The 27,311-nt window shown below is 52.6% G+C and overlaps 12 protein-coding genes across 12 annotated transcripts; 6 read left to right on the top strand and 6 right to left on the bottom strand.

Moving 5' to 3' along the window:
- Nucleotides 1-566: 566 nt before the first annotated feature.
- P153DRAFT_226615 (uncharacterized protein) lies at nt 567-1,783 on the bottom strand. The gene has a single exon (XM_033662664.1). The coding sequence runs from the start codon at nt 1,350-1,352 to the stop codon at nt 666-668; it is 687 nt and encodes a 228-aa protein (XP_033524292.1). The 5' UTR covers nt 1,353-1,783; the 3' UTR covers nt 567-665.
- Nucleotides 1,781-3,389, bottom strand: P153DRAFT_385138 (uncharacterized protein; the record flags this gene model as incomplete). The annotated part of the gene is made up of 6 exons (XM_033670401.1): nt 1,781-1,981; nt 2,034-2,228; nt 2,278-2,553; nt 2,604-2,890; nt 2,946-3,130; nt 3,217-3,389. 6 exons carry the CDS (start codon nt 3,387-3,389, stop codon nt 1,781-1,783), a joined length of 1,317 nt encoding a protein of 438 aa, XP_033524293.1.
- Nucleotides 3,390-4,367: 978 nt separating this feature from the next.
- Nucleotides 4,368-7,099, top strand: P153DRAFT_315302 (uncharacterized protein). Its single transcript, XM_033664945.1, has 8 exons — nt 4,368-4,927; nt 4,978-5,084; nt 5,132-5,192; nt 5,245-5,670; nt 5,725-5,841; nt 5,892-6,054; nt 6,101-6,292; nt 6,349-7,099. Exons 1-8 carry the CDS (start codon nt 4,514-4,516, stop codon nt 6,858-6,860), a joined length of 1,992 nt encoding a protein of 663 aa, XP_033524294.1. The 5' UTR covers nt 4,368-4,513; the 3' UTR covers nt 6,861-7,099.
- Nucleotides 7,100-8,982: 1,883 nt separating this feature from the next.
- On the top strand, nt 8,983-9,993 carry P153DRAFT_375526 (carbohydrate-binding module family 1 protein; the record flags this gene model as incomplete). Its single annotated transcript, XM_033669594.1, has 1 exon — nt 8,983-9,993. One exon carries the CDS (start codon nt 8,983-8,985, stop codon nt 9,991-9,993), a length of 1,011 nt encoding a protein of 336 aa, XP_033524295.1.
- A 744-nt stretch (nt 9,994-10,737) lies between these two features.
- On the top strand, nt 10,738-12,226 carry P153DRAFT_366406 (uncharacterized protein). The gene is made up of 2 exons (XM_033668051.1): nt 10,738-11,663; nt 11,711-12,226. Exons 1-2 carry the CDS (start codon nt 11,124-11,126, stop codon nt 12,083-12,085), a joined length of 915 nt encoding a protein of 304 aa, XP_033524296.1. The 5' UTR covers nt 10,738-11,123; the 3' UTR covers nt 12,086-12,226.
- Nucleotides 12,227-13,946: 1,720 nt separating this feature from the next.
- Nucleotides 13,947-15,127, bottom strand: P153DRAFT_289895 (peroxisomal membrane protein-like protein Pmp47; the record flags this gene model as incomplete). Its single annotated transcript, XM_033663681.1, has 4 exons — nt 13,947-14,070; nt 14,122-14,359; nt 14,410-14,960; nt 15,024-15,127. 4 exons carry the CDS (start codon nt 15,125-15,127, stop codon nt 13,947-13,949), a joined length of 1,017 nt encoding a protein of 338 aa, XP_033524297.1.
- A 524-nt stretch (nt 15,128-15,651) lies between these two features.
- P153DRAFT_339203 (cysteine proteinase) lies at nt 15,652-19,350 on the top strand. The gene is made up of 5 exons (XM_033665817.1): nt 15,652-15,774; nt 15,853-16,721; nt 16,768-16,999; nt 17,044-17,357; nt 17,409-19,350. The coding sequence occupies exons 1-5, from the start codon at nt 15,730-15,732 to the stop codon at nt 19,117-19,119; spliced, it is 3,171 nt and encodes a 1,056-aa protein (XP_033524298.1). The 5' UTR covers nt 15,652-15,729; the 3' UTR covers nt 19,120-19,350.
- A 413-nt stretch (nt 19,351-19,763) lies between these two features.
- P153DRAFT_385145 (uncharacterized protein) lies at nt 19,764-21,492 on the top strand (the record flags this gene model as incomplete). The annotated part of the gene is made up of 8 exons (XM_033670402.1): nt 19,764-19,909; nt 19,960-20,036; nt 20,106-20,145; nt 20,201-20,270; nt 20,320-20,379; nt 20,426-20,768; nt 20,821-21,086; nt 21,139-21,492. The coding sequence occupies 8 exons, from the start codon at nt 19,764-19,766 to the stop codon at nt 21,490-21,492; spliced, it is 1,356 nt and encodes a 451-aa protein (XP_033524299.1).
- Nucleotides 21,493-21,943: 451 nt separating this feature from the next.
- Nucleotides 21,944-22,909, bottom strand: P153DRAFT_251926 (uncharacterized protein; the record flags this gene model as incomplete). Its single annotated transcript, XM_033662717.1, has 3 exons — nt 21,944-22,183; nt 22,289-22,792; nt 22,853-22,909. Coding segments are annotated over 3 exons (801 nt in total), but the record flags the coding sequence as incomplete, so codon positions are not given.
- Nucleotides 22,910-23,461: 552 nt separating this feature from the next.
- P153DRAFT_366408 (ARM repeat-containing protein) lies at nt 23,462-24,743 on the bottom strand. The gene is made up of 3 exons (XM_033668052.1): nt 24,569-24,743; nt 23,846-24,369; nt 23,462-23,794 (listed from the first exon to the last, which is right to left on the bottom strand). The coding sequence occupies exons 1-3, from the start codon at nt 24,736-24,738 to the stop codon at nt 23,751-23,753; spliced, it is 738 nt and encodes a 245-aa protein (XP_033524301.1). The 5' UTR covers nt 24,739-24,743; the 3' UTR covers nt 23,462-23,750.
- Nucleotides 24,744-24,881: 138 nt separating this feature from the next.
- On the top strand, nt 24,882-26,378 carry P153DRAFT_315322 (uncharacterized protein). The gene is made up of 2 exons (XM_033664946.1): nt 24,882-25,054; nt 25,114-26,378. Exons 1-2 carry the CDS (start codon nt 24,932-24,934, stop codon nt 26,284-26,286), a joined length of 1,296 nt encoding a protein of 431 aa, XP_033524302.1. The 5' UTR covers nt 24,882-24,931; the 3' UTR covers nt 26,287-26,378.
- On the bottom strand, nt 26,372-26,923 carry P153DRAFT_385149 (uncharacterized protein; the record flags this gene model as incomplete). Its single annotated transcript, XM_033670403.1, has 1 exon — nt 26,372-26,923. The coding sequence occupies one exon, from the start codon at nt 26,921-26,923 to the stop codon at nt 26,372-26,374; it is 552 nt and encodes a 183-aa protein (XP_033524303.1).
- Nucleotides 26,924-27,311: the final 388 nt, after the last annotated feature.

Genomic DNA, 27,311 nt, shown 5'->3' on the forward strand with positions numbered 1-27,311 from the left:
TGATCTAATCCATTGAGATCATGAGAGCTCTTCAGTCCGGCATAACCGTGAACCAGAAAGGCGGTAACTTCCAGCATGATACATCCCAGGGACCAGATATCGTAAGCACGTCCAGACTCTGCATCCTGATCTTCGATCTCGGGTGGTGCGTAAGCATCGGTACCAAAATGACCAGGCACACGGGGGGTTGCGCCGCGTCGACGCTGCGTGAGCGCCGCTTGACCAAAATCTGTGATCACCCAGTTGCCATGTTCGTTTTCCACGAGGATGTTGTCTGGTTTTAGATCGAAATGGATGCATAGGCGTTCTGGGACATTCGTAACCCCCCTACTATCGGCTTCATTACCAAATCCTTGGAATTTCTTCAGTGCATTGGCAATCCCAAGCAGCTGCTTCCACGCGTCAGATAGCTCCAGCTTAGCGCCTCTTTTCTCTCCATATCGGAACGCTGGATCGCGGAGGAGGTGATCTAAGTTGGTCCAAGCTTTTGGGAAGATGAGATGAATACTCTCGCCGTGACCATACGCTTTGATCAACTTCACTATATGGTCATCATTGAACCGCTGGACGTGAACGATGTTAGAACGCTCTAGGTACGCTGACGCGTCAGAGGTTTCGATTTTCTTCCTGGCAAACTCGGTATATGCATTGGTATCCTACATCCGTTAGCGTTGTCCATAATAGTGGCTCCGATGTGTTAGACTCACTCGAAACTTACAATACTCCGGATGTATCTTGAAAGCAAACACCTTGCCATTCGCTCCTTCGGACGTCCAGTGGCCATCTTCCTCTTTTCTCTTCCCTATCTCCCGTTCTTTCACAAATGGAAGGATTACACTAGCGTCATAGTGTACGAACTTGCCCGAATCCATGTGTGGTACAGCAAACCGCCGAATACTGTCCTCAAACTTTGTGGCGAACCACTCGAACTTTCTCGCATCTGTTTTGTAGCTGCCTGTGTACCGCTGGAGTGTTTCTCGGGAAAACAATGTCGCGTCGGTCGCCCAGGACTCAAGCTTGAAGTCGCTACAGTCTCTGTCCGCAAAACCGATGATGAACAGTGGATGTTCTACAGAAATCAACAGTCCAAAAACACTGAATAGAGTCTTTCTCGAGTCGTATGGGTCGAAGCCTTCTCCTACTATCTCCTTGACATACGTCTCGGGGTCCGTCTGATTACCAAAAAGTCGAACATCCTCTCGACAAGTTTTACAACTACAAGTCAGGATCTGCTTCACTTTCTCTGGCGTAAAATGATCCCGCAGGCGGTCCAAAGGGTAGAAGGAGTTGGCTCCGTTCTTGAGCAGCAAGTGATCCATCTCATGACGCGCATCTGTGCACGTCTCCGGCATCTTGGAGGACTCAGCGGATTGTGTCAATCAATACCAAGACGGGATCGCTGGCCGGTGGAGGCAATAAAGTTCATTTGCTATCGAAGGCTAAGAACAGTGACGCTGATCCAGAATTTGTACAGTGGCTCTCGAAACGATGGCTAGGAAATGAACGAAACAAGAGGCGGGAGTGCAAAGCACAAGACTAGCATTACCACCATGCAAAGGACGAGCAATCTATCTGCCTACAGCAACGCACGAGAATGAGGCAACGAGGCTGAGAGCTCGAGGTCGGGCACAAGCACATGCACGTGGTCTTATCAATATGCGCAGTTCCAATCGTCTGCAGAGCCAAGCAATCTCGCCAATAGGCAGCAAATGCCTTTTACTCAGAGCGGCTAGTCTGCATAGCCTTCTTCGCTGCATGACCGGCTGGATATAGCTTTAGTCTACACCTTCTCGTCCACTTGGCGTAAGCCTCTACGCCACCACCGATTTCCTTTGGAACAATCCAGCAGGAGCCACACCCCGAAGGTAACCACAAGGAGAATGACAGTGAAAATCACAAAGATCCACATCTCAGACGCAAAGTTTAATGAAGCAGGCATGGCGTTTGAGTTGATCGTGAGGTATCCCATACTCAGAAATTGCTAAATTGTGTCAGTCTATCCAGCATGTTGTTGTCATCAGTCTGGTACATACTGAAACGAATGACGCCGGAAGATAAATGGACGTCAACCAAGTGATCTTCTTGAGTGTGGAAGCGTCCTTTTGCGACTTCGCCGTTAGTTCGACCATATTCTTTGTATCAATGTCGGCTAGTTTAGCCATCTCTATCGAATTCTCAGCACTCGTCCTTAGCGCATCCAGTCCACGGAAAGAAATGATGTTCTGCATCTATATGTTGGTCAGCGGTAGATCTGCGCGCATGGTGGAGCATACACACAAGACTCGATCCGCTCCTCGCACGTTCGAGCAAATTATCTACACGAGACAATTGCAATGCCAGCTCTCCCATGAACAAACCTGCGTCGGCGCTCCTGAGAACGTCATTTTTCGCGCTTGAGCAAATACTGATATTGGAACTCAGTATGTACTTCGCAGCGTTCATACGGTCATGAATAACTTGGACATCTTGGAAGTCCGAGTACTCTATCGTCAAGACTGGCATCTTCTCGAGTTTTCTACGACCTTCTACTCGAGATACGTGCGCTTTCGTTATCTTTGTCCATGTCAGCAAAGCCAGCTGTCTGTGCTTATTGAACAACTTACCAAGTCATTCAATTTGGACTCCCAGAAGGTTAGATACCACCTCCATTGCCAAGTGGAATGAGAGAGAACGAGATTATGTACATCTCGCGATGACGACTCATGCCCAATTCTCGACTGTGCGTTCTTCAACCGTAGCTGCAAGGACATTGTTGGATTGAGTAGTATAAACGTCTCGTTTCCAGTGGCCAAATTGTGTTGGTGGTAAACACCAGTTTGACGGATGGACCAAGGTTCTTCGGAGTCGTCACGTCCATGCTTCTCAACATTCTTGAGGAGGTAGCATCGCTCTGGAGGTCATGAGCACTCGATGCTGATCGATCAGTTTGCCTGCTTGACACTTACCGGAAACGTTGTTGTTCTGCCAACTGTAACATCCACCAAGCGAATCGCTCCATTCCGTCGAAGACGTCCCAAATGCGCAGACTACATCAGTGAAAGCTGGGAAAATGTTGAAATGGCGAATGAGGTTACGCAGAGCTTTCTCGGAAATGGTCAGGTAATCCCAAGAGTAATCTTGTGGAATGAGTCTGGTCGCGTCAGCTCAAGATGATAAGTCGACAACGCGGCAACTCGCATTATTCGTGTGCCTTGAAATTCGGTCGATTCCAAGTACTCGTCGAGGTCGCCAGCGTTCTTGAAAAATCGGTCTCCAACGCCGACTTCGATCAATTTGATCTGAACCTGCTCGTCTGCTACAAATACTCGTTTCGTATTTTCGTTCAAGAGATGCTCAAAATGACTTGTGTCAAAAACATATGGATCGCAAAGCAGTTCCGTCCAGGACATCATACCGAATGCAAGAGTATAGGTAAGCAGCGAATTGAAGAAGATTGGATGCAAGACGAATTTGGATTAAAGCGACTCAATTATAAAGTGAAGCATACCAAGACTTCGATTCAAATGGTCAGCCCACCAGTGTGCAGCAGCCACAACATTTAGCGCGCGACAAGGGCGCAGCCTGCTCAGGCTACATTACTGCTGCGCCTTTCACATCTCTGCGACACTTCTCAACGGCCCCATATTCTGCATCGCTATGCGAACAAGCTTTGGTTTGGGGATACCTGGTCGCTGTAACTGCTCCTTTGTAGCTGGTCAAGCTCGTCCTTGCATTCGTCAGTTATTCGACTAGAACGAAAACGATAGGCCATGCATGCGACGTACATGGGTCAACTTCCGCAAGGCTGTGAACGTTATCCTGTTGTTTCGAGTGATCTATATGCGAGTGAGCGATTTGCTGGATGAGATGATCTGGACGAGTATAATACTTCGTATCTCCACTCGCGACCGAACTCTTCAATTTTGGAATTCACGTAATTCTCGAGCTTGACTTTTCGAATGTATCTTGATGGGGTCAGTTGCATCTCGCTCAAAGACAACTTCGCCTGCACACCTTGAACTGATCACCTGTATATCGTATTTCTCGGCCGATGAGTCTGCCATGGTAATGCGCGTGGTCCGCAGAATAAGCCTGGGCGAAATCGAGACAATGTGGCTATCAATACTCGACTGACTTTGCTTTTAAGCAGATGCAGGACAATTGGTGGAGCCTGATGTGGAGGACAAGTGAGTCAGTACAGGTGAGGGATCATACGTGTGGCTGATAGTTGCCTACTCACGTTGGGCACAGTGGGGCAGAATCCGTGTGTGCAAGGCAAATGATGAAGGCAGTGCTTGGTGGGGGCTGAGTTCGCGGCAGGCCCTGGGAACGTGGAACACATGTGAGTGGCCCCCGTATTTCCGCATACAGTTCAAGACTTGCTCATAAACCCAGGCTGTGTCTTGGGTCATCTGAGCCTGCATCTGTTTCAAAGCAAAGCCTGATAGCATGCTGTTCAAAGGCATGACCTCAGCACTCTATTGTGTTTAGGATTACTTCCCTGACCACCAACCCTTAATCGAAGGATAAAACCATGTCAGCCTCGCCGTCCAACCAGCTTCTGTCACCAGATAGTTACAAGCTAAATCGATTTTCTCGTCGGCCTGTCGCGAACGCCTCCTCGACTCGTTCAAAATCAGCCCCAGGTTCACGGGATGAAACACCTCGAGGGCGACACAGCCCGCATCCAAGTACACCCCTACACTCTTTTGATTCTTCTTCGCAGACAACAGCCACATCTACGGGAGCAATCAAGACAAACGCCAACTTGCACGTTGCGAATGCTCCCCAAGTCAATCAAGTCAACACCAATGCCCGTACCGATTCAAACCCTACCAGTGATGCTTCACGTGGGGTTGATCTCGGCGACTGGGATGAGAGGCAGGTAGTAGTGCCTCGAACCAACCTCACTGTTTTAGATGTTGCAGCTTTGATACTGAACAAACAGGTCTGTGAACCCTGTAATATGTGGAATGTTCTTCAGCCTAATACGAACAGATTGGCACAGGCATCTTCACAACCCCAGGGGCAGTCCTACTCTCTACTAGGTCCAAGGGTCTAAGTGTAGGGCTTTGGGCCATTGGAGGCATGTGGACAACACTATTGTGAGTAGCACTTGATCTGCACCAGGATAGATGCTGATGGTCGAAAGCTTGTTTGTCTATCTAGAGTTCGGGAACGCACTACCTTTCAATGGCGGAGAGTTGGTATATGTCAGTTTGTGTCTGTGACATAGAAGCTATGTGAGACTGATACTTGCTGCAGCTAGATGAGATCTACCGCCGCCCCGAACTTCTCGCTACGATTCTATTCTCGGGGTTTTTTCTAACCCTTGCAAACTCATACGGCAATTCTATTCAGTTTGCTAAACATGTTATTATCGCCGCCGTCCCTCGACTAGACAACACTCGTGACCTCGACGATCGCTTGGTTCGTTACCTCGCGGTGTCTGTCGTGACGCTGGTTTGCTTGATTCACTGGCATTCAAGCAGAGCTGGCTTGTTCTTGAACAAACTCGTGGCTTGGTACAAGATAATCCTGCTACTCATCGTCTTCATAGCTGGCATGGTATACAGTGGGAAGGAGGGGAATTCGCATTGGAACGACTCTGCCGACAGAGGGACGACTGACGGTATGACTGGTATGGTGCTGATCTTCTATTCGTACCAAGGATGGGAAAACGCAAACTATGTGAGTGTTCGAGAATTCATTTGACCTTGTACCCTTGACTTACGGTACATGCAGGTTGCTGGCGAGATTCGGGCTCTAGAAGGTCGAACGCCCAAAAGGACTCTCAACATTGGTGCTTTTCTTGGTGTGATTACCGTCTGGATGCTCTACGTGATGGTTAATGTCGCTCTAGTATGTGCTTCTGGAATCCTCGACAAATGCGTTTTCTGATAACCTACTAGTATCGAGTGTTAGACTATGAAACCCTCACCGGACCTAATTCTGATCTCGCTGTTGCTCTTCAGTTCGCACCGCGTGTCTTTGGGGCATCGACGGCTTTCAAGATCTGCATGTCGATCTCAGCTTTTGGGAACGTATTAGCCGTAACATATACCTCCGCCAAAGGTGAGCTTCCATATGCGTCCGTCGGCAATGCTAACATGTGCAATAGTAAAGCAGTCTATCGCCATCCAAAGGATTCTTCCTTTCTGGAAGTATCTGCAACGAGACGAAGATACCCCCAAAGGAGCTTTGTTCTTACATTGGCTCACCTCTGTCATCTTTATCGCTGCGGCCCCCACACACTCCGACGGTTATGCCTTTGCCATTGGCTTGTTCACATATGGCCACATACTGGCTAGTAGTATGTATATCCTCCACTGGCATACCTATCCTGCACCATGACTGACCATACCTCAGCGTTGGTCGCCCTTGGCCTTCCGCTCCTTCAATCACGCATGCGCTCGCATACCCCCAACTACAACTTGAATTTCTTCCACTTCAAACCCCTCCTTTACATCCTTCTTGCCATCTTCGTCCCTGGCAATATCCTTATCCTGATATTTTCCGGCAAGACTACCAACCCAGGTAAGATTCCACGTTGGTGGTGGCCCACCACGATCGTCTTTCTCCTCTTCGTGAGCTTCCTCTGCTGGGCCGCGATACGGATTAGCATGATAGAGATAAGTGTATTAGACAGATCGACTGGTGAGATGAAGACTATTGGGGATTATATCGGGTTCAAAGTGAAGGTGTACCATCTGGACACAGAGGATATGCCGTCAAACATCAAGGGCTCTATTGTGGAAGCTTTTGCTGCGAAGATTGATGGATCGCAGCGAAGAATACAGGTCAAGACAAGTGGATGGTGGGCGAACTGGGGAACGCGTTATGACAAGACGAAGGATTTGCTGGGGAAGTACTTGTTCTGAGAAAAAGATACTTTGATTTTCTGGGCTGTCATTATTTAATTTCGGCGGTCACTATTCGGTGTAGTCAAAATTCTGTTCAGTGTAGCGATGACCGTCACTAAGGTGTAGAAATATTCAGCAGCAACCCTTGCGCAGGCAGTATTACAACTGTTTAGAGGGCAAACATTTTGCCTAAAATGCTACAATTTCTTGGATTAGTAAGGCAGAGATATTAGGCGCAATAAAAGTGTTGCAACGAGACTGCGTTAGCAGCTGCAGCAGGAGTTCTAACAAATAAGCTACTCAGCCCCTTCCGGTTTCGTCGAAAAAGTTCAAGAACTCTGCACGGCCGGATTTTTCAAATACCGAGCTTGCGAGCCGGTAAGGGCCGAGTAATGTTTTAGAATTTTAAAGTTCCTACTGGCGCTTAGGGAACAGCGGGCAACAGGGGCTAAGCAAATTGCCAAGTGCTAAACCTTTCTATCTAGCATACTATAGATGAAAAGCTTGTTTGTACGCCTCAGTGACGGGCATTGCTACACCAAATAGAATCTTGACTACGCCGAATAACGCGCGCCTTCATTTGATACTTGAAATGTATAGCAAAGCTCAACAGTTGTCCTCGTAGCCACTGTGAGACTCTGTACGAACGTTTCTCTGGGCATGGCTTGACCCGAATACATGTTTCATGGATAGTTAAGTGCTCAAAAACTCTCCAACATGCGCGAAGTACGCGTAACCAGGACGCGTAAACCCTGTTGTAGGATTCTGTGACGCCCGCATATAAAGTGTTGCATGCTCATACCGACTTACTTCTGCTCTTGGACGAGATTTCGTTCGATACTCACAACCTGCGTACGCCCACCTTTTCCTTGTACTTACTCGCCCAGACGCCCCCTTTTTGACGACCTTTTCGAGCGATAGTGGCGCCGTTTGTTGGCTTGCAAGCGGAATGGCACCTGTGTTTCAAAAACAATCTGGTGTTTTTCGACATGCTGTCGAAGGGAAGACCTCAAGAGTCAAAGGACGCGGTCTAGCCATGCGCCGCTCATTTGCTTTTTGTGGCAAGGGCGCGACGTTGGTGGCGGCCCCCGACGAACCGGGAGTTTGGGAAATCCGAGTGGCAGCCGGCTGTCACCCAAACCTTATTCCATATTGTACCTAAACGCTCATCCATCACCACTACCGCAACTCCACATCACTCCATCAAGATTCGGAGCACCCACTTATCATCATACCTCGCAAGCAACATTGGATATCGGAGTTACGTGCTTACCGCTCTGTCCAGAAGCGGCATCTTGAAACACGCCCGACGTCAAGTCCAATCTCGCGTCCCGCGCAGGGCTGCGGCATGCCGGAATATCTCGACTCCGCCATCCACTGTCAGACATGTCATTTCTCTACCCTCCACAATTATGGGGGTAGGATTCCAGTCTCGGGAATTCTTGCAGTCTTTCTACACGCTGTTGCGGCGCCTACAGGTCTATGACTTCTGGGCGGCAACTGTGCCTTATCTTCCAACCGCTACTAATCACGGAACAGATGACCGAGTGATTCAGTAGAACTGACGCCCGACAGTGTTTGAAGTTTGCCAGTGTTTCGATCAACCGGAGGGTCTCGACCTCGGACGATGGTTGCCCTGGTCGGACATCACGCGTTCTGAATCGCCGTTGGACGGGATTCATTCTCGAACAGATCGTAAACAGGGGCGTGTATTCATGTTCTTGTTCCCCGAATCAGTATCTGGGATCTGGTCACGACTCAAGCTCCACTCTTTGAGATCACGCCAACCTCGTTACAACGGGGAACAGCCGCTCAACGGCGCCTCTAGCCTCTTCGCGGCGGTGGCCGCTCTCAAAATGAGATAGGCGGCGCTCTTCTCTGACCGCCACAAGCCCAGGCGTTGCTTCAGTCGGGACGCCGTGCATACAGGCAATCACCAAGCGAGATGGGAGGCATCTGGTACCTGCATGAAGAGGGTATAAAACTCCCAAGTCACCCATTGTGAAAAGGGCACGCTTGAAGCTCACATTCATTTTTCAGTCACTCATTTACTGACCTTTGCCTTCTACATCTTCATTTTTGTCGTTCTTCACATATATCACTCTTTACAGTCAAACACTTGCTCAATTTCGAATTCAAAATGAAGGCCTCTACCGTTCTCGCTCTGGCAGTCGCTGGTGGTGCTCAGTTCGCCGCCGCGCACACCACCGTCTGGAACGTTCTCGTTAACGGCAAGGACCAAGGTGTTGGAAACACCCAGGGTGGATACATCGACTCTCCTCCCAACAACAACCCCGTCAAGGATGTCTCCTCCCAGGATGTCCAGTGCAATGTCGCAAACATCAAGGCTACGCGATCAGTGACTGTTGCTGGTGGTGATGAGGTCATTGTCCAGTGGCACCACGACTCCAACTCGGCTTCCGACGACATCATTGACCCATCCCACAAGGGCCCCATCCTCAACTACATCTCCAAGGCTGGCTCGTCCATGTCCTGGACCAAGATCTCGCAGGACGGCTATGATGGCAGCGAGTGGGCTATCTCCAAGCTCCAGACCGGAGCCTACACTGGAACTCCTGGCCAGCACAAGGTCAAGATCCCCAACCTTGTCCCCGGTGACTACGTCCTCCGCCCTGAGCTCATCGCTCTTCACGAGGGTGACCGCATCGGTGGTGCTCAGCTTTACATGGAATGCATTCACCTCAAGGTGACCGGCAGCGGCACTGCTGCCCTGCCCGCTGGTGTCAGCTTCCCAGGAGCGTACAAGGACACTGACGCTGGTATCCACTTCGATATCTACAACGGCTTCACCAGCTACCCTCTGCCCGGCCCTGCCGTCTGGAACGGTGCCAGCAGCGGTGCCGCCCCTGCTCCCGTCACCACCAAGGCCCCGGCCGCGACCCAGGCTCCTGCCACAACCGCTAAGCCCGTCACCACTGCTAAGCCTGTCACCACCGCTAAGCCCGTCGCCGTTGTCACCAAGACCACACTCGCAACTATCGCTAAGCCTACTGCTACCGCCGCCGCCGGTGGTGCGACCGCCCAGAAGTACGGACAGTGCGGTGGACAGGGCTTCACTGGAGCCACAGCCTGCCCCTCCGGCTGGACCTGCAAGGTCAGCAACCCTTACTACTCCCAGTGCATCCAGTAAGTATCTGTCAGGAATGACTGATGTGCTGAGACACTTTGTGCTCAAAGGATCATGTGTTGTATGATCTAGTGTTGCAGGTCTTCTTTTCTTTTCGCATATTTAGAGCATATAGTGTTTACTGCTTAGTGGGCTTGCCCGCGACAAGCGCCAGCGGCTTTCATAGTTGCTATTTCGATTCTCTTGTACATAGCATGTATTACGACAAATGGAGTCTAGACAAAAAGTCATTGCTTCATTGTTTACTTTTGCATCCCCCTTTTACTTTTGTGCATGTTTGCAAGTGATTTCATCTTTTACTGTTCGATATCAGCCGTCGCTGTCGCGAAGAGCGCTTACGAGGAACAATGAACCCGGGTTAAGAAAAGAACCCCAACCAAATCACGCAAAATCGTCGGGGGCATCAAAACATACCTGCTCTGGAGCGACCATACGAAACACCGAAAAGGGTTGAATTCCGCTATTATTGGTAGATATAAAGAAAAAAGCTGGTGCTGGATTCTCTCGACGTTATTCTTTTGCTCCAATCCTCTCAGCACTGCTCACACCTACCCCAGAAAGGTAGAGAGTTTCAATATGCGTTCTTTTCTTTTGGAACCGCGTGGATACTCACACGGTCATACCTCCGCGGTCTCAACTACATCCTGATGCTTTCAGCTGACTATTGAGAACATGTGGATAGGTGTGTGCTCCACACGTGACCAACGTCATCGGATCCAAAACACGTGGCATAGCGTGCTCGCAGACAGCGTGCGTGGCGCAATGTTAGTCGAAATAGCCGTGCTAGTAAGTCCTCAACAAAGCAATAAGATCACAACAACAAATACTGCATACATAGCAACGTGGGCCCTTTGCCTGGAATCGGTAAACTCCACAAGTTTTGACAACAACCCAGCGTTGCGTTGTTCAAAGATGGCAAGCTTTTCCTGGTAGGTTAAATATGAGCCGGCTCGTGCTCGCCCCCTGGACCCTGATTCACTTTCATTTGACGTTCCGAAGCCGAAACTCGGGATCTAGTCCGCGACAGATGATAGTCACCATCTCAACATTTCACTTGTTCTTCTATTTCTTCTTCTTCTCTTCCCCACCCTTTCTCCGCACTCAGGATTGATGAGAGCTCATAAACCGCCGTCATGATACGCACCTCTTGCGCCTGGGCCCGCGTGAGTTCACGGCGCACTGCGAACACACTTTCTCGAAACTCGAATACCCATACTGGCGCACGCTTCCCAGCCTCTCCTTCACATGTTGTCCGTCGACACCACGCGTCGCATCCCCCTGTGGGCCACAAAGCGCCGGACTCGACTAAGACGATTCCTGGACCTAGCTGGTTGTGGCTCGAACCTATCTATGGACCTTTCCGTGCCTATGGGCGCGTGCAGCAGAGGAGCCCCTACCGGACGCAGTTCATCTCATCGTTGGTGATATACTTTGTGGGCGACTTGGTCGCGCAGAGTCTTACGTCGTCACCTAAGGAGGAGGTGGTTGCGCAAGCAGACGAAGAGGTCGAGGAAAGGGGCTGGATGCAGGAATGGAGCGACAATCGCGACTGGCATCGCACTGGACGCGCTCTTATAATAGGGGGTATCTCGAGTATCCCAAGTTACAAGTGGTTCCTTTGGCTGGGAAATAACTTCAACTATTCCTCGAAGATATTGTCTTTGACGACAAAGGTAAGTTCTCCTCATCTCTGTTCGAGAGCGCATGCTGATGATAATAGGTCCTGGTCAACCAAGTCTTCTTCACCCCACTCTTCAACTCGTACTTCTTCGGCATGCAGACCCTCCTGGTTGGCGCAACCCTCCCCGAGATCATCGAGCGCATCAAAAACACCGTCCCTACGAGTTGGATCAACAGCTGCAAACTCTGGCCCGCTGTCACAGCCTTCAGCTTCACATACATACCCACACAATACCGAAGCATCTTTGGCGGCGTTATCGCTATTGGGTGGCAGACGTATTTGAGTTTGCTGAACCAAAGGGCTGCTGCTGTGGAGGAGGTCGAGCATGTCGCCGAACACAAAGCCTCGGCACCTGCGCGAATCATGGAGAGGCGCCAAGAGCGCGAGCCAGACCGGCAGAAGTGTGCTGTTTAGTTGGAGAGGGAGAAGTTCGCATTGAATACGGCGTCTGGGAGTTTTCTTTTTTGCTTGCCGACTGAGCATTGCATATTTTCCGATAACACCATAGGCTTTGACAGCCAATTTCTTTTGTTAAGCCGATATACATTGGGAATGGGTGGGATGCATAGCAGACTGGCGTTTGTTGCTGAGTTTTGGGGCAACTTCTTTTCTTTCTGTTAACATTTTCTCGACATACAACCATCAATTCTTATTATAAATTCCACCGCTCTAAGTCACTCGCACACCTCTTTGCTTTCCAATTGCTCCGATTTGACTCGAATACCTCTTACCCCACATGGGCCCAAGCCGATTTTTGGCCGAGGACATATACTGGCTTCATCACATGAACGTCATATGTGGACAACATAGACCGAGAGTCCCACAAATCCCGCGGCCAGCGTTCTGAACTCTCTTAAATAGGCAGCATTCTTTCTAAACAGAAGGAAGAGCTCATATATTTGGACCTAGCGTCTGTGGACTACACGTTCTCCCTGATGGAAAACATCAGTTCTTATTTGAGCGCGTCCTGACACAGACACTCTCTTGCTTTGGAATGTAATGAATGACAATTGTTACAAATACGTCGTGGGAAACTTGCAGTGTCTTTGTCGTCTTCAGATGTCTTCCTAGACCTTGCATGAAGTTGACCTCCGTACACTAGCTCTATGCCGTCCTTAACTCGTAGAATACCAGACGTTCACGACGGCTTTTGGACGCTTCCTGCAGCTATTTACTTTGGCAATGACCACTTCACAGCACACTGCGAACGAGGAAGCCGAAGAATAACTCAATAACTATCTGTCAGTCAAGCATTAACGAAGCGTTTGCTGCTGGTGGGGCGTGTATCACGACTTCTGGCTGGACGATTTACACCTTCACACTTTGCTCACACGGTGGCACTACATCATCTCCAAATTTCCATTTTCATAGAGGCATAATGGCGTACCAGGATTCCCGTATTCTATGAAACACCATGCTTCGTCTCGACATGTTCTCCGAATGTCCCCATTTTAGTTCGTTCCACTGCACGCCTCGCACTTCCTCTCTACATCCCGATACAAAGTCTCATCCAACTCTTCCAACTTCCCCGAACACCTCGCACCACGATGGCACGCGTCCTGACATCCCTCGACAGTCGTGTCGTTGTGCGTCGGCCATTCCGTGTCAAGGTTTGCTTGTTTAGCATCTTCTGCCGGGCTGGGGCGCTGGTAGCCGGCAGGGTGGAGGGGAGACGTGTGAGTGGGGTTGCAGGAGTAGCGGGTTAGGCGGAGGTAGCACATATTCGGTGTCTTTGGGGGATTGTTGGGAGAGTAGTTGAGTGATGGGGTTGAGGGCCTGAGTAACGAGTGTGAGAGCTTGGGGCTTGAGGATATATATGGAAGGAGAGGACGTGAAGGTGGGACATAGTGTATCTTGAATGTGAATGAGCATTATGGAAACGGGATTGGGTTGTGAAGGTGATCGAATCAAAGCGCGTCGATTGATGTCTGATTACAACAATGAACCACAGGTATTTCACTCACTTGTACTAGATTGAAGACAAAGAGCAAGACTGCGCGAAGCGATCGCGTTGATATTCGGAAATCAAAACACAAGTTTACCTAGATACTGCCTGAACGCCGACGCAGGGCAGTGCAAATTCCCAACCTTTCCTTCAAAATGGTTTTCTGAATCGCACGTTTAGCGAAACTCAGTGATTCATGTACGGTACGCTCTACATCGTGTTCCAAAGAATTGAACGACGCCGCTCCTGTTTGGTGGTAGTAGGCCCACTACCCCTCACGGACTGGCCTGGGCTGGCCACAACACATGTGTTCATCTTGTGACTGCTCTTTTACTTAACAAGAATCGGGGCGGCTTTGCCGGCCTGCCCTGCGGCGATGTTTGCCAGTTTCTGCAGCTTGTCGGCACGGATCTGGCGGAAGTATCTGAATAGGAGGATGAAGGAGAGCTCAATTCTGCGTGAGAAGTCAGTAAAAGCTTATAGACAGCGAAGAAGCTGGACGTACCTCTCCTTGGTCATCATGAGGAACCCTTGCACAAGCAATCCCTTCAAGATCTGGGGTCCGATGCCCTTGAAGAGTCCCCATGGGCCTTCGTGTTGGATGATGTATTGCATGACTTCTGTGAAGGATTTGAATGGCACGCCATTCCTCACTGGTGGTGGCTTCGATTGAAGGCCGACTTTGGCGACGATAAGTGGCTGTGTAGCGATTGTGGCAAGTGTCTTCGACAGCGATCCAAGGACTGACTGAGTTAGCAACATGGTTCTCAAACTATGACATGAAGTAACATACGGAACGCTTGGGCAGGCTTTAGTGTCTTTTGACCAGGGTACAGCGACTCTCGCAATCGCTGGTAAGCGCCGTACGTGATGGACGGGTTGATGACAAGCACCAGACTTGCTCTCAGACCTCGCCAGAGACCTGTCCACCCATCCTCGCTGTTGACAACGTCCATGGCTGTAGCCATCATGCCTTTGCGATCCGCCTTTGCCATGGTCTGTTGTCGCGTGGTCACGACAGCCACAGGAATCGTGAAGAGCTGGGCGAGCGCTCCAGCTACGGCTCCCAACGACAGTTCGGCCGCCGTGCTAGGAGACCCTGTGATACTACGGTTGGCCACATACAAACTGCGAACAACAGTATACCAGTAAAAGTAGGCAAAATTGGTAGATGCGACACCAAGCAGTGAGCCGAACATGCCAGTGTAGAGTCCCGCGATACCCTCATTTGCTACTACTTTCTGTAACGCATCTAGTGCGCCATCGTAATGCTCGCCGTCAGCGGGGTTCGCGTCGTTTGAGGTTTGGGTGCGCTTGATTTGGACTTGGAGTCGCGTCTTGATCCTGCTCGGCGATTAGCTCGGATCCTATGCGTCCAGCACAGATGGCGTCGCAACGACAGCTTACAAGTCTAGAGGGTACACAAGCGTGTTCGCGATAACAGCACCAGCAGCGCCTGCAACAGCGTTACCCCATGGAGGCAACGCGTCAACCTTGGAGTGTCCAGCCATTATACGGTTGTTCGACTTGAAGGCGGAGTGGGAATGATGCCAATAGCTTCTGTAGCCGGCGGGAGTGTATGTTATTATCAGTTAGGGCTGTGCAGCGTACTATTTCATGGTCAGGACGAATAGGATGTTTAAACTATCAGACGCTACGAGACACACGGCAGTCTGAGGGAGGAGAAAACGGCTCCTGGACTGATGCTGGACAGTCGTTCGCTCCCGATAGCGCAATCAACCACAACCGAGGCCGAGGTTGTTCAGAAGCCATGCCTGCAGTAGCCTATGACGTCTGCCCGCCCATGCGATTTGACTGCCATCTCTCTCGCCGTCCTGCATCTTGTGTGGGATGAATGAACTGGTCTGTTGGGATCAGAAGACTCGAGTTGCGTCCCGTCGTAGCTGTCATGGGTAGCTGGACAACCGTCCGAGGTAGTCGCGAAGCAGCTTGACGCACGTGATCTTATCGATCGCCTCGTACCAAACACAAGCTGTGCCCTAGCCTCGACCACAACGTCTGCCTCACTATGGCACGCAATATGTAATGCTGCTACACATCAGCCATCTTGATCAGCTCTTCACTCCGTAGCGCTCGCTCGGCACCACTCACCATGGATACAGCGGCCCAATTTGAAGCGTGCAAAGCTGCGGCAAGTGTACGTGACACTGGCATCGCAGCTCAGGATCCAATCACGTTTTTAGCTTTCCTTACTCTCCACTTACACGATTGACAGAACTATCGCTCGCAGTTACAGACTGCCACGACCAAGGATGAGGCGCTCACGTCTGCGATTGGTGTCGCTGAAAATCTCATGAAGGCGCTCAAGCTGTCCTCAAGTGTAGAGGAGAAGAAACAGCTAAAGGCGCAATGCGCTGTCATTATGGATGTTGCAGATCGCATCAAAAATGCGAAAGAGTGGACTCCATTAACCAAGCGGCAACCTGAGAAAACTAAGCACGAGCAAATTGGTCAATGGGCAGTGAACGTTGCAAATACAGCTCAGTCTGCCGTTACCTCTGAAGACGCGACTTCCCAGTCAAACTCCTCCTATCGCGGTCTCTCTTCAACTACTTTGCCCGTAGAACACGTTTTTGAAGTGTCGGGTAAATCATCAGCATCTTCGGCCTTCCTTGCTCAACGCGAACGCGCCAATGCATCAAAACAGCCAAAGAACGATACCCCTGACGGGTCTGCGTTGCTCACCGATCTCTCCCACCAACAGTCACCCTCTTCGTACAATGGCATATCGAGTCCGCCTGCTAACATCCGTGACCAAACTGGAACCCAGATTACGGGCGAGCATACATTTATCACTAGAACACCGCCTATTACATCACCCGAAGCACTCCCATCACTAGCAGCTACAGCATCTGGCTTGAGACAGGGCCGATTTGACGAGCAAGCAGCACCTAAACCTCCTTCGACTACTTCATACTCTCATGTTCGTAAGCTGGCAGAGCCCATCTCGTCCCGCAAACGTTCTAAGAAGGAGGATATCATCCTGCTGAAGGCATCAGTGGTCAATGGCTTCAAGTGTCCGCCTTGGGACAAGAACCCGTCACCAAATGAGTTCGCGCTACAAGAAGGAGTTAAACTGTATACGTAAGTTATTTACAAGACGCAAGATGTCTCTTTCTAATAGCAGCAGCGACACACGAGAACTCAGTCTGTCACCGTACCAGCAGCAGTACTTTCAGGGCTGGATGCGTGCCCAGGATGCGATACCGCCACCTTCGATGTTTCCAGAGGGCAGAGTTGGGATAGGGCCACTAATGTCTAGCTCACGCTCGATCGACCTCGTACAGGACGCAGCGGCAGACTGCTCGGTGGTAGCGAGCCTATGCGCCGGAACTGCTCGAGCGGAGCGTGGTCATGATCAGGTCAGTGATCTCAAATACAGTGGCTTCGATACTGACTGCAGTAGATGCTTCCAAACAAACTATATCCTTTTGACAAACAGCTTGGAAAGCCTGTAACTTCGCCTAATGGGAAATACATCGTGCGACTCAATTTCAACGGCTGCTGGAGAAAAGTCGTGATTGACGATAGGTTGCCTGTGTCTAGCACGCATCGGCTGCTCCATGTGTTTGATCGTCGCAATCCGGCATTACTATGGCCCGTGCTACTCGAGAAAGCGTACCTCAAGGTCCGTGGAGGTTACGACTTTCCTGGCAGCAATTCGTGTAGTGATTTATGGACATTTACAGGCTGGATACCGGAGCAGATATTCTTACAGGAGTAGGTGTGATTCTGTTTCTGCGACGCATTCGGCAGGCTGACTTTTCGTAGGACGGATACGGTCCCTACCCAATTGTGGGACCGCATGTACAGGGCTTTTCTCTACGGCGACGTCCTTGTTACTGCTGGTACCGGCAAGATGTCCACTAAGCAGGAGCGTGAATTCGGTCTTGAAGGCCAGCACAGTTACGTTGTGTTAGATATGAGAGAGACAGATCACGACCGCCTTTTACTCGTCAAGAATCCATGGGTGGAGGGCAAGGGGTGGCGTGGACCACGTCCAGCTGCAGTATCCGTTCTCGGTTCGTCCACAAGTAGCGGGGACTCCAAGAATAGTCTGGAAACCTATCATCGAGACAGCGTACCGACTCAAAATCGCCCGCATCCTGCCACATTCTGGATCGGACTTGAGCAGGTCATACAACACTTTGAGAGCCTGTACCTAAACTGGAACCCTGGCTTGTTTCGATATCGACAGGACATCCAGTTTGAGTGGACAGTGAATACTCAACAGTCACTTGGTGGGTGCATTGTCAATCACCCACAGTTTGCGTTTTCTTCAAAACGCGCCGATCTCGTTTGGTTTTTACTGAGCCGTCATTTCCGGGACGCACCCGCAGATACCAAAGACGCTTCCGATGCTTTCAACGATGGGAGCGTTCGCGCTGATTCTCAAATGAACTCGTCGGGGGAGTCACCAAAAGGATACATGAGCGTGTATGTGTGTAACGGAAACGGCGAACGCCTATACATCAAAGACACCTACCTAGAGTCCAGCGATTATGTGACGACTCCACAGTGTCTCCTCCGGTGGGACATTGATGCAAACTCAACCCACACGGTTGTGATTGACCAGGACAATCTACCTCCGTCATCATATACCTTCTCCTTGTCGGCATTCTCGAACTCGCCCATCACACTGGAACCAGCCATGCAGAAGTATCCGTTGCAAAAGGTTGAGAAGGGAGCTTGGACACGACAATCAGCTGGTGGAAGCACTAGCTCCTCGAGATATTTCGAGAATCCGCAATATACACTCGAGGTTCGCGAGCGCGGTTCACTTGCAATCTTACTTACCAGCACGAACCACGAACACCCGCTACATGTCAAGCTTGCGCTCGGGCACGGCAAGAGACTGTCTCGACTTCAGAATCGCGACGTCATGGTGGACTCTGGTGATCATCGCAGCGGCTGTGCGTTTGCGGAGATGAAGGATCTTCAGCCAGGCCTGTATACGATCATTTGCTCGCTGTTTGAGGCTGGGCAAACTGGCGATTATACACTCAGGATCGACAGCACCAATGAGATAGGGTTGAAACAGATTCCTCGCGACGGAGCAGGGCTGTTATCGATGAAGCTGAACTCGGCTTGCTTTGGGCCCAACATACACAAAATCGCTGCGCCACTTGTTCCTCACCGTTTAGCCTCATACACGATCATTGCCAGATTCTCAAAGGCAACAAGCCCTCGCTCAGCGGACCTGGGGATGCTCGCTCGTAGTCCATTACGGCTTAGCGTAGAACTGGGACGGGGCCCAGAGCGGAAATTCGTGATTGCCAGTGAGCGTGGAGAATATGCCGACTCGGCAACGGTTCGGTCCGAGAGTGTGAATATAGAACCCGGATTGGGAGGTGATCTTTGGCTTGTTCTTGACAGATTGTCAGGACCTGGTGGCCCCGTGGAGGAGTGGTATGACGTGGAGATGTACCTGGATACGCCTCAAGCATGTACAGTTGGTGTTTGGCGGAATTGGGATGACTAGTTTAGACGACAGGCTCATGATTCAGCGTTTGCATCTCAGGTGGGACGGCGTTTTGGCAGGTGGCGCGACGATCACAATGGGTATGAGGCGGGGGTTTTGTATCCGGGATTCTTGTACGTAGATAGCTATTCCAGGAAGATGACTCTAGCCACAGGTAGGGGTCGCGTTTCTTGTATGAAGCAGCATGGAGCAGCAGGTATGCTATGACATCAATCCATCTTGTACCGACTCCAAGCGTTGAGGAGAGCGTGAAAGGGTGGTAGGGATGGTCGTGGCGGTGAAACGGGGTCCAATCATGGCGACACGAACCGCGGAGGTGCATGTTGCAGGACTCGTCGATTGCTGCACGTCGGTGTTATTGACGCGTGCAGAAGTGCATGGCTGAATTTTTGACTTGAGGCCACCTACGGGTTTCACAGTTTCAGCCTCTTAAAGTGTGTTGTATATTGGTTATTGTATCAGTCTCTGTGGTTTGTCTGGTACCTCTCGCGCTACCCCGCCGAGTATCCGTTGATAAGGCTCCGCGAGCGCTCGGTCGACGTCAGAGTGCCAAGCGAGCAACTCGAACTCCAACCCGAAGCGCCCTACGCCTCGACGAAGTTCACACTTTTGGCCTCTCTAAATATCCAACCCACGCACCTAGCATGGCAGAGCTGGCCGCCGACAATGCCCGCCCGGGCTCAGCTACCACGTCAGTCACGTCAAGAGCAGCAACGCCGACAAATGCGCCCGTCGAGAAGCCCCCGGACGATAGCTCCAAGTTCAAGACCTTCTTGAGCATTTTGAGGAGGTAATACTGCACTGCGTGGCTGCTGCATACACACACTGAGCTCTGTGCAGGTTTGTTGGCGTCTCCGACCTCGCCGCCGTTCGATTCTCCCTGCCGGCCCAGCTGCTGGAACCCAGACCAAATTTGGGTATGTGAGGGTGGAGTTGTGTCCACGCGATACACGCGCTGTGACGGAATGTCGTCTGACGGCTAGCAGAGTACTGGCACTATCTAGACCGACCCGACACTTTCATTAGGTTAGCACTGCCTGGACGCGAGATCAAATTTGGGGACTGGTGCTGACTGGCGTAGTATCGGTGATTCGGACGATGAACTGGGGCGTATGCTGGGATGCTTGCGCTTCTGGTTCACCAAAGACCTGGTATGGTGCGCCCACGAGATGCGAATATGCACCGCTAACACTGGGGCAGAAATACGTCAAGGGGAAGCCGTGCAAGCCCTACAACTCGACTCTCGGAGAATTCTTCAGGGTATGTATATGTCCTGGCTATGTTAGGTGCAGGCTGACCATTTCAGTGTAACTGGAAAATCGAAGAGACGCACCCAACCTTCAAGACATCCACCTCGGCGCCCTCGAGCAGCGCCAACAGCCTCGCAGGCGACAACAAACCCATCACAGTCTCCTACCTCACCGAGCAAACCTCCCACCACCCTCCTGTATCCGCCTTCTACATCGACTGTCCTGAGAAGGGAGTCAGCGCAAAGGGCTTCGACCAGTTGAGCGCAAAGTTCACGGGTACAAGCGTGCGCGTGCAGCCTGGCTTGCATAACCTAGGCATATTTGTCACGTTGAAAAACCGGGACAATGAGGAGTACCAGCTCACACATCCAGCCGCCTATTTAAGCGGCATCCTGAGAGGTGAGTGGTTGCATTTGTTTGCGCACAGATAATAGACTTACATATATGACAGGTTCTCTCAGCGTTTCCGTCGCTGACTCCTGCTACATAACTTGCCCCAAGACCGGGCTGAAGGCCATTCTAGAGTATCAGGAAGAGGGCTGGCTTGGCCGATCGCAGAACAAGGTTCACGGTGTCATATTCAAATACGATACGAAAAATGACGGTATAACGAAAATCAAGGAAGTGTCAGACAAAGACATACTCGCGCGGATAGAAGGCTGCTGGCAGGACAAAATCTACTACACTCTTGGTAGCAAGCCTTTCAGCAAAGTATCCGTAAGCACCTCATTACCGTCCTTCTGACGCGAAACGAATTAACCGGTCGCAGGATAAGCACCTTATCATCGACCTCAACCCGCTCTTCCCCCTCCCTAAATCTGTACCTCCACTCGACCAGCAACTCTCCAACGAATCCCTCAAGTTCTGGGAAGGCGTTACAAGTGCGATAGTAAACAAGCAATTTGGACTTGCCACAACGCTTAAGCAGGAGATTGAAGAGAAACAGCGTCAGAAAGCTGCAGAACGCAAGACGGCGGATAAAGAGTGGAAACCGCGGTTCTTCACCGGCACTGTAACGCCTGCGGGCAAACCAGATCTCACAAAGGAGGGCGAGGAGGCGTTGAGGGGACTGCACGAGGAGAGATATCAACTGCAGCCTGGTACAGAGAACGGGGCCTTTTGAGGGATATGCGGATACTTGATTACGACACCGTTATGCAGGATGAGAAGACGTTCGCTTGGATAAGGCTGCATGCACTGCATTTGTTGGATAGAGATGGACCACGATCTTGGTTGGAGTTTGGGTGTAGGAACTTGATTTTGGTTACGCATATACCGTCGAGCTTTTGAGAATAGATTTCGATTTATTTACCAGCCCTGGGTCATTTTGCGGCGGACTCAAGACAGGCGGTGAGGCAATTAGGGGGTTGTGAAGCCAATGTTGGTATTGATCTTATCATCATCCGTAAGAGGTAGTCTAGCATTCACGTCGAAAGTCACACCCTTCGACCCCCCTGTGGCTCATTCTCACTCCCTACCTCCTCGCCCTCAACCACATCTTCTGGAGCCTCCATTTGTGCCGCGGAATTCGACGCATCGGCGTTCTCAAGTGTCGATACCACAGCCGTCTTCTTCTCCAACCTCGCATCAACGCTCGCCAAAAGCACATTACAAATCTCCGCCACCACGCCGAGAAGAAGAAAGATGGCAAGAATCTGGCCGAACGTCCACCACCGCTCATCAGCCCCAAGCTCATTCCGGACAATCGTCAGCTCGAGCATCATCACGCCGTACACATTGATCATAATCCACAGCACCATAACGCCCAGTTGGTGCTGACTCGGCAAACACCTCCGCAGCGACCTATTCCTTCTCTTCGGCAGCTGCCCATCCCTAACGCGAATCCTCCCCACAATCCCCTTCGCCATCTCCCCATCCCGCCTCCCCACCACCCCCGTACTCCGCCTCACGCCCACCACCGCGCCAAACACCACAGACACCATCCCGAAAACCACCATCCCAAACGCCGCCGAAACAAGCCCCACAACCATCAGTCCCATAATCGTATACCGAAACACACCATCCGTGGCCCCAACACTGACGAAAAGAACCACATCCCGCGTCTCCGCATTGCACACCGGCCGGCTCCCAAACCGCGGCGCAGTACTCCAGGTATACGCCACGAATGCCACGAACACGCTCTTGATGCCCCACAGCACGTACCGCCGCGCCCGCCCCTTGGGCCCGTAGGTCCCGCGCGCTGTTAGCCCGAAGCCTAGCAGGGAGAGCAAGTGCAGGGCGCAGATTGCGTGGAAGAGGGTCATTTGGGCGCGGGTTGTTTGGTGGATTGCTGTGGAGATGAGGGCGAGGCCTTGGATTTGTAGGGCCGAGTCGAGCGCGTGTTGGAAGTCGTGGGTTGGGGGGTGGGAGGTGGAGGCTCGGAGGTTGGAGGTTAGACTGAGTACGGAGATTGAGGCGCGGATCTGGAGTGGGTGTGTTAGGACAGGATGGGGTGCCTGGAGGGAGGAGGGAGGAGGGCTTACGCCGGTCCGTGTTACGTCGGGTTTGGCTTCTATCACGCGTGGGTTTGTCATGTTTGCGGTTATCGTCGTCGTCGTTGTCGTTGTATCTAGCATAAAAAACTCCCCACTCACTCACTCACTCACTTGATATACATCCTACCCTCCTCCCCAAACAAGAATTCCACCCCAGCTACACACTTACCTCCTCGCACATCATAAGTTTACACGCCCACAGACATGCCCATCAGCAGCTACCACGCCGCCGCAGCCGCGGGCGCTGTGTATAGCACCGTGACCTAGCTCGCACGCGTGATGACGGGGATCTGCGTGTGCATCCAGTACCGGCAGGGCGAGACGCTGCACACCGTGTTTGGAAGGTACAAGTTCGTTGACTTGGAAGTCACAGTCACGGCAGGACGAGATAGTAGCGATGCAGAATACAACCGAGAACATGTTCACGCAAGCGACTAAGCGCTTCGACCAGATTGAGCGGTTTGTTGAGCACAAGGTGCTGAAGCGGGGTTAGCTTTCGCGGGAGTTTCAACGATCTAGTGAATGGAAGTATTAGCTGTTTCTTGGTCCCTTGTGCATGAGAGATGGCGATGAAGTCGTGCGGATTGGATTGTATCACTCGAGTCGGCTGTTATTCGTGACTACTTAAGCCTGGGAGAGTATGGAACAAGGTCTTCCTCCCTACATCGATCCTCCAATGGCACCTGAGCACAGTCATCGCAATGTACTGCTGGGTATATCGTGAGCCTCTACGCTCGTCCATGTTTGATTGCTGTCGAAGATGCTGGGCATGTCTCATTTGCATGCCGATGCTATATCCCCGTCAAACGCCGGATGCCACCTTTTTGCTTCGCCTCATACGGGCTGTGCCGACCGTCAAGTCGTCTTATCATGTCTATCATGTCGCTCATGCGGGCTGCTCATACGCCCTCTTGATAACCCTCGAGAATTCTACAAACACATTAGCACTTGATTACGACAGCTTCACACGGCAGTACTCACGGTCAAAGTTGACGTTCTCCCTCACAACCGTACCCTTGGCCTCGTTGTCCTTGTTGAGAGGAATCTTGATCTTGCCGTCCTCGACGTTCCAGCCACACACGCTCCCAACGAAGTGCTCAAACTCGCTGCCCGAGAGGTTCAACCAGGACTGCAGAATGTTCTCGTCGACCTCGCGCACGGCCTGGCTGGCGGTGGCGGCAATGCGCACGCGCATCAGCTCCTCGAAGCCAGCTACATCGGCAATCAAGTCGGCGTAGAGGTCGTCCGAGTTGAGGGTTTCCCAGAAGGCAGAGTAGTCGGCGCCCTCGAGCAGGTTGCGCAGCTCATTGAGCTTCTGCACAGCTTCCGCTAATGGGGCGTCGCCGGCGGCTGGGTTGTGTGCTGCAGAGGAGAGGGGGGCTAGGACGTGGCTGGGGAGCAGAGAGAGGCCGAGGGAGAAGTCTGGGCCAGGGAAGAAGGTGAGGGCCTTGACGAGGACGTTGGTGATGGTCTCGTCGCGGGCGAGGTGCGGGTTGAACTGGTAGCTGTCGCGTCGCCGTTAGCACAGGACACTGGAGGAGATGGTGGTGAAGTGGATGGGATGAAATGCTTTCAGATAGAGCTAATAATAGACTTCAGCGGGGGAGTGATTCATGCTCCATCCCTCGGGTAATAGGAAACGTTGTGGAACGGATCATCATGTAGCAGCAACAGTCGGCGGGGGTCAGAGGGGGCAGCACGTACAGCTTCAGCAGGGCCAGGTTGGCGTAGCAGTCGTACGTCTGGCTCTCGCACTGCTGCATGACATAGTCCTGGAAGACGCCCGTCGTCTCGGGGTTGTAGCGGTCGAGGCCATCGAGGATGTTCTGGATGTGCTCCGGCCGCTCCGGGGCATAGTCGAAGGGGGCGCCCATGGTGTCGTGGTGGTGGATGGACGTGGTGAAGGGCTCGCCAATTTGTGGGATGTGCGCGTCTTGGCTGCGCACCGCCACGGATTGACGCCACGAATTGACGCCACTGGACCCCGCCGCAACATTTTTTGAGAAAAAGAGACCCCGCCAAACATCCAGATCACCGAATCCTCGCACCAGAGAGAAGCCCGCCAGCATGCCGCCCTACGACAGCGAGTCCTCGGACGAGGGCGACGACTACACCGAGACCAACGTGCTGCTCGGCTACGCGACACCAGACGCCACCGCAGACGCCGTGTCGCATCTTGGAGGCGCGCCCGTACGCAGTCCAGTTCCCCACGGCGCATTCAGCACGCGACGCTAACCGCCGCGACACAGTCCTGGATCGACGGCAAGACAGCCCCCTCGGGCGCCCTGGCAAAGTGCAAAGTGTGCAACGGCCTGCTCAGCCTGCTGCTCGAGCTCAACGGCGACCTGCCCGACCACTTCCCCAGCCACGACCGTCGCCTGTACATCTGGAGCTGCCGCCGTAAGACATGTCGCCGCAAGGACGGCAGCGTGAGGGGCGTGCGTGGCGTGCGCGTCGCCAAAGCGAGCTCCAAGCCGGAGAAGAAGGCGCAGAGGGATGAGCCCAAGCAAGACACGCCCCAGCCCCAGCCCAAGATGGGCGAGTCGCTGTTCGGCGTGAAGAGCGCCTCGACTCCCTCCGCACCCGCGAACCCCTTCGCGAACCCCTTCTCCTCCTCCAGCAACGCCCCCGCCAACCCCTTCGCCCCCGCCTCGACAGCCGCAAGCCCCTTCGCCGCCCCCGTCCAAGTCACGCTGAACGACCAACCACTCCCCAAGCCAGACTCCCCCCTCCCCGAAACCTTCGCCTCGAAACTGCGCATCTCCTCACCCCCCGCCTCGCCCCAGCCCGCGCGCCCCCACGAGCCCTGGCCAACGCCCTCCGCCTTCCCCCCACCCTACCCCTACTACCACCTCGACGCCGAGTACGAAACCCTCGACACGCCCTCAACCCCACAACTCCCCTCGAACGCGCGCCTCGACCTCGACACCGACGGCAGCACCAGCACCGGCGGCGGGAAGGAAGACAAAGAAGTCTTCGAGAGCTCGCACGACAAGACGTTCCAGAAGTTCGCCGACCGCGTCGGCCAGAACCCAGAACAGGTCCTGCGCTACGAGTATAGAGGTAAACCGCTGCTGTACAGCGACTCGGATGCCGTGGGCAGGCTGCTCGCGCCGTACTCGGATAACGCCGCTGGGTCGGCTTCGCATGGGAAGGTTACGACGACGGGCGCGAGGGGCGACGCGGGGATGCCGCGGTGTGTGAATTGCGGTGCTGAGAGGGTGTTTGAGGTACAGCTCACGCCGCATGCCATCACGGAGCTCGAGGCTGACGATATGGGGCTTGATGGGATGGAGTGGGGTGTTATCGTCATGGGGGTTTGCGGTAAGGACTGTAAGCCGAGTGATGTTTCCGAGGGCGAGGTGGGGTATGTGGAGGAGTGGGTTGGTGTGCAGTGGGAGGAGGTGGCGTCCAAGAAATGAGACATACAATACAATACACGTCATATCATCTACTGCACTATCCCCTTACCACCCCGTATCTCCCCCCATCATTCCTCCCCCATACTCACCCCCTCCTCCCCCTCATCTCCTCCGCCCGCCCCTCCACCCTAGCCCTAGCCTCCCCCTCCATCTCCCCCCTAAACCTCCTCTCAAACTCCCCCCTTAACTCCTCCCCCTCCCGCAGCCGCCGCTCCCGATACGCACGATACTTTGCATCCACGCTCCCGCCCCGCGTGATCTGCCGCGTCTTGAGCGTAACCAGCGCTACGATCCAGCCCCCGATTAACACGTACATCAGCGCCTCGATGGCGTGGAACATGATGTGTGCGCCTGGGCCGTGGTGGTAGCGGGGTGGGGAGGTGGAGATCAGGAGGCAGTTGGGGGGGAGTGGGAAGGGGAGGGGGGCTACCATGTTTAGGGGGAGGTCGGGGGGTGGGAGGGCGGTGCGGTGTTGAGGGGTGGCGCGCGTGGGGATTTGGGTGAGCGTCGTGGGTGGTGTGTCGGGGAGGGCGGGGTGGGTGGGCGTCGTGGGTGTTGCTGATGCGGATGTTGTGTTGGGGGCGGGGGTTGCGGAGTGCTGGCTGAACGGGAAGGACGTGGTTTCCTCGAAGAGCATGCTGTGTGGTGGAGATGGAGGCTGGTGTGTGTGTTAGCCGGGCGGGTATAAGCTGGAGGAGTCGTTGGTTGGGAACATACATGGATCGTTCAACGGGTTGGCACACTCTGCTTGGTTGGGCTGTTGGTTATGGTGCTTTTAGATTGTGGTTGTGGTTGTGGCTTGTGGTTGTTGTTGTAACTGGCCAGTTGAGGGTGTCGGACGACATGAATAGATATATATGGCTGCAGGTGCGAGTTGGGCAAGAGACGGACAGAAGTTGAAGGAAGTGCCAGCACGTCGAAGAGAAAGTACTACTGCGAAACAGACAGGAGACGGACAGTGAGCTGGAAAGACCTGCCTGAGTGTAGCATCGTCACTGCAAGATGGATGAACGTCGTTGAACTCA

The sequence above is a fragment of the Dothidotthia symphoricarpi genome (genome assembly GCF_010015815.1).
Source record: "Dothidotthia symphoricarpi CBS 119687 unplaced genomic scaffold P153scaffold_9, whole genome shotgun sequence".
In the NCBI taxonomy this organism is placed as follows: Eukaryota; Fungi; Ascomycota; class Dothideomycetes; order Pleosporales; family Dothidotthiaceae; genus Dothidotthia; species Dothidotthia symphoricarpi.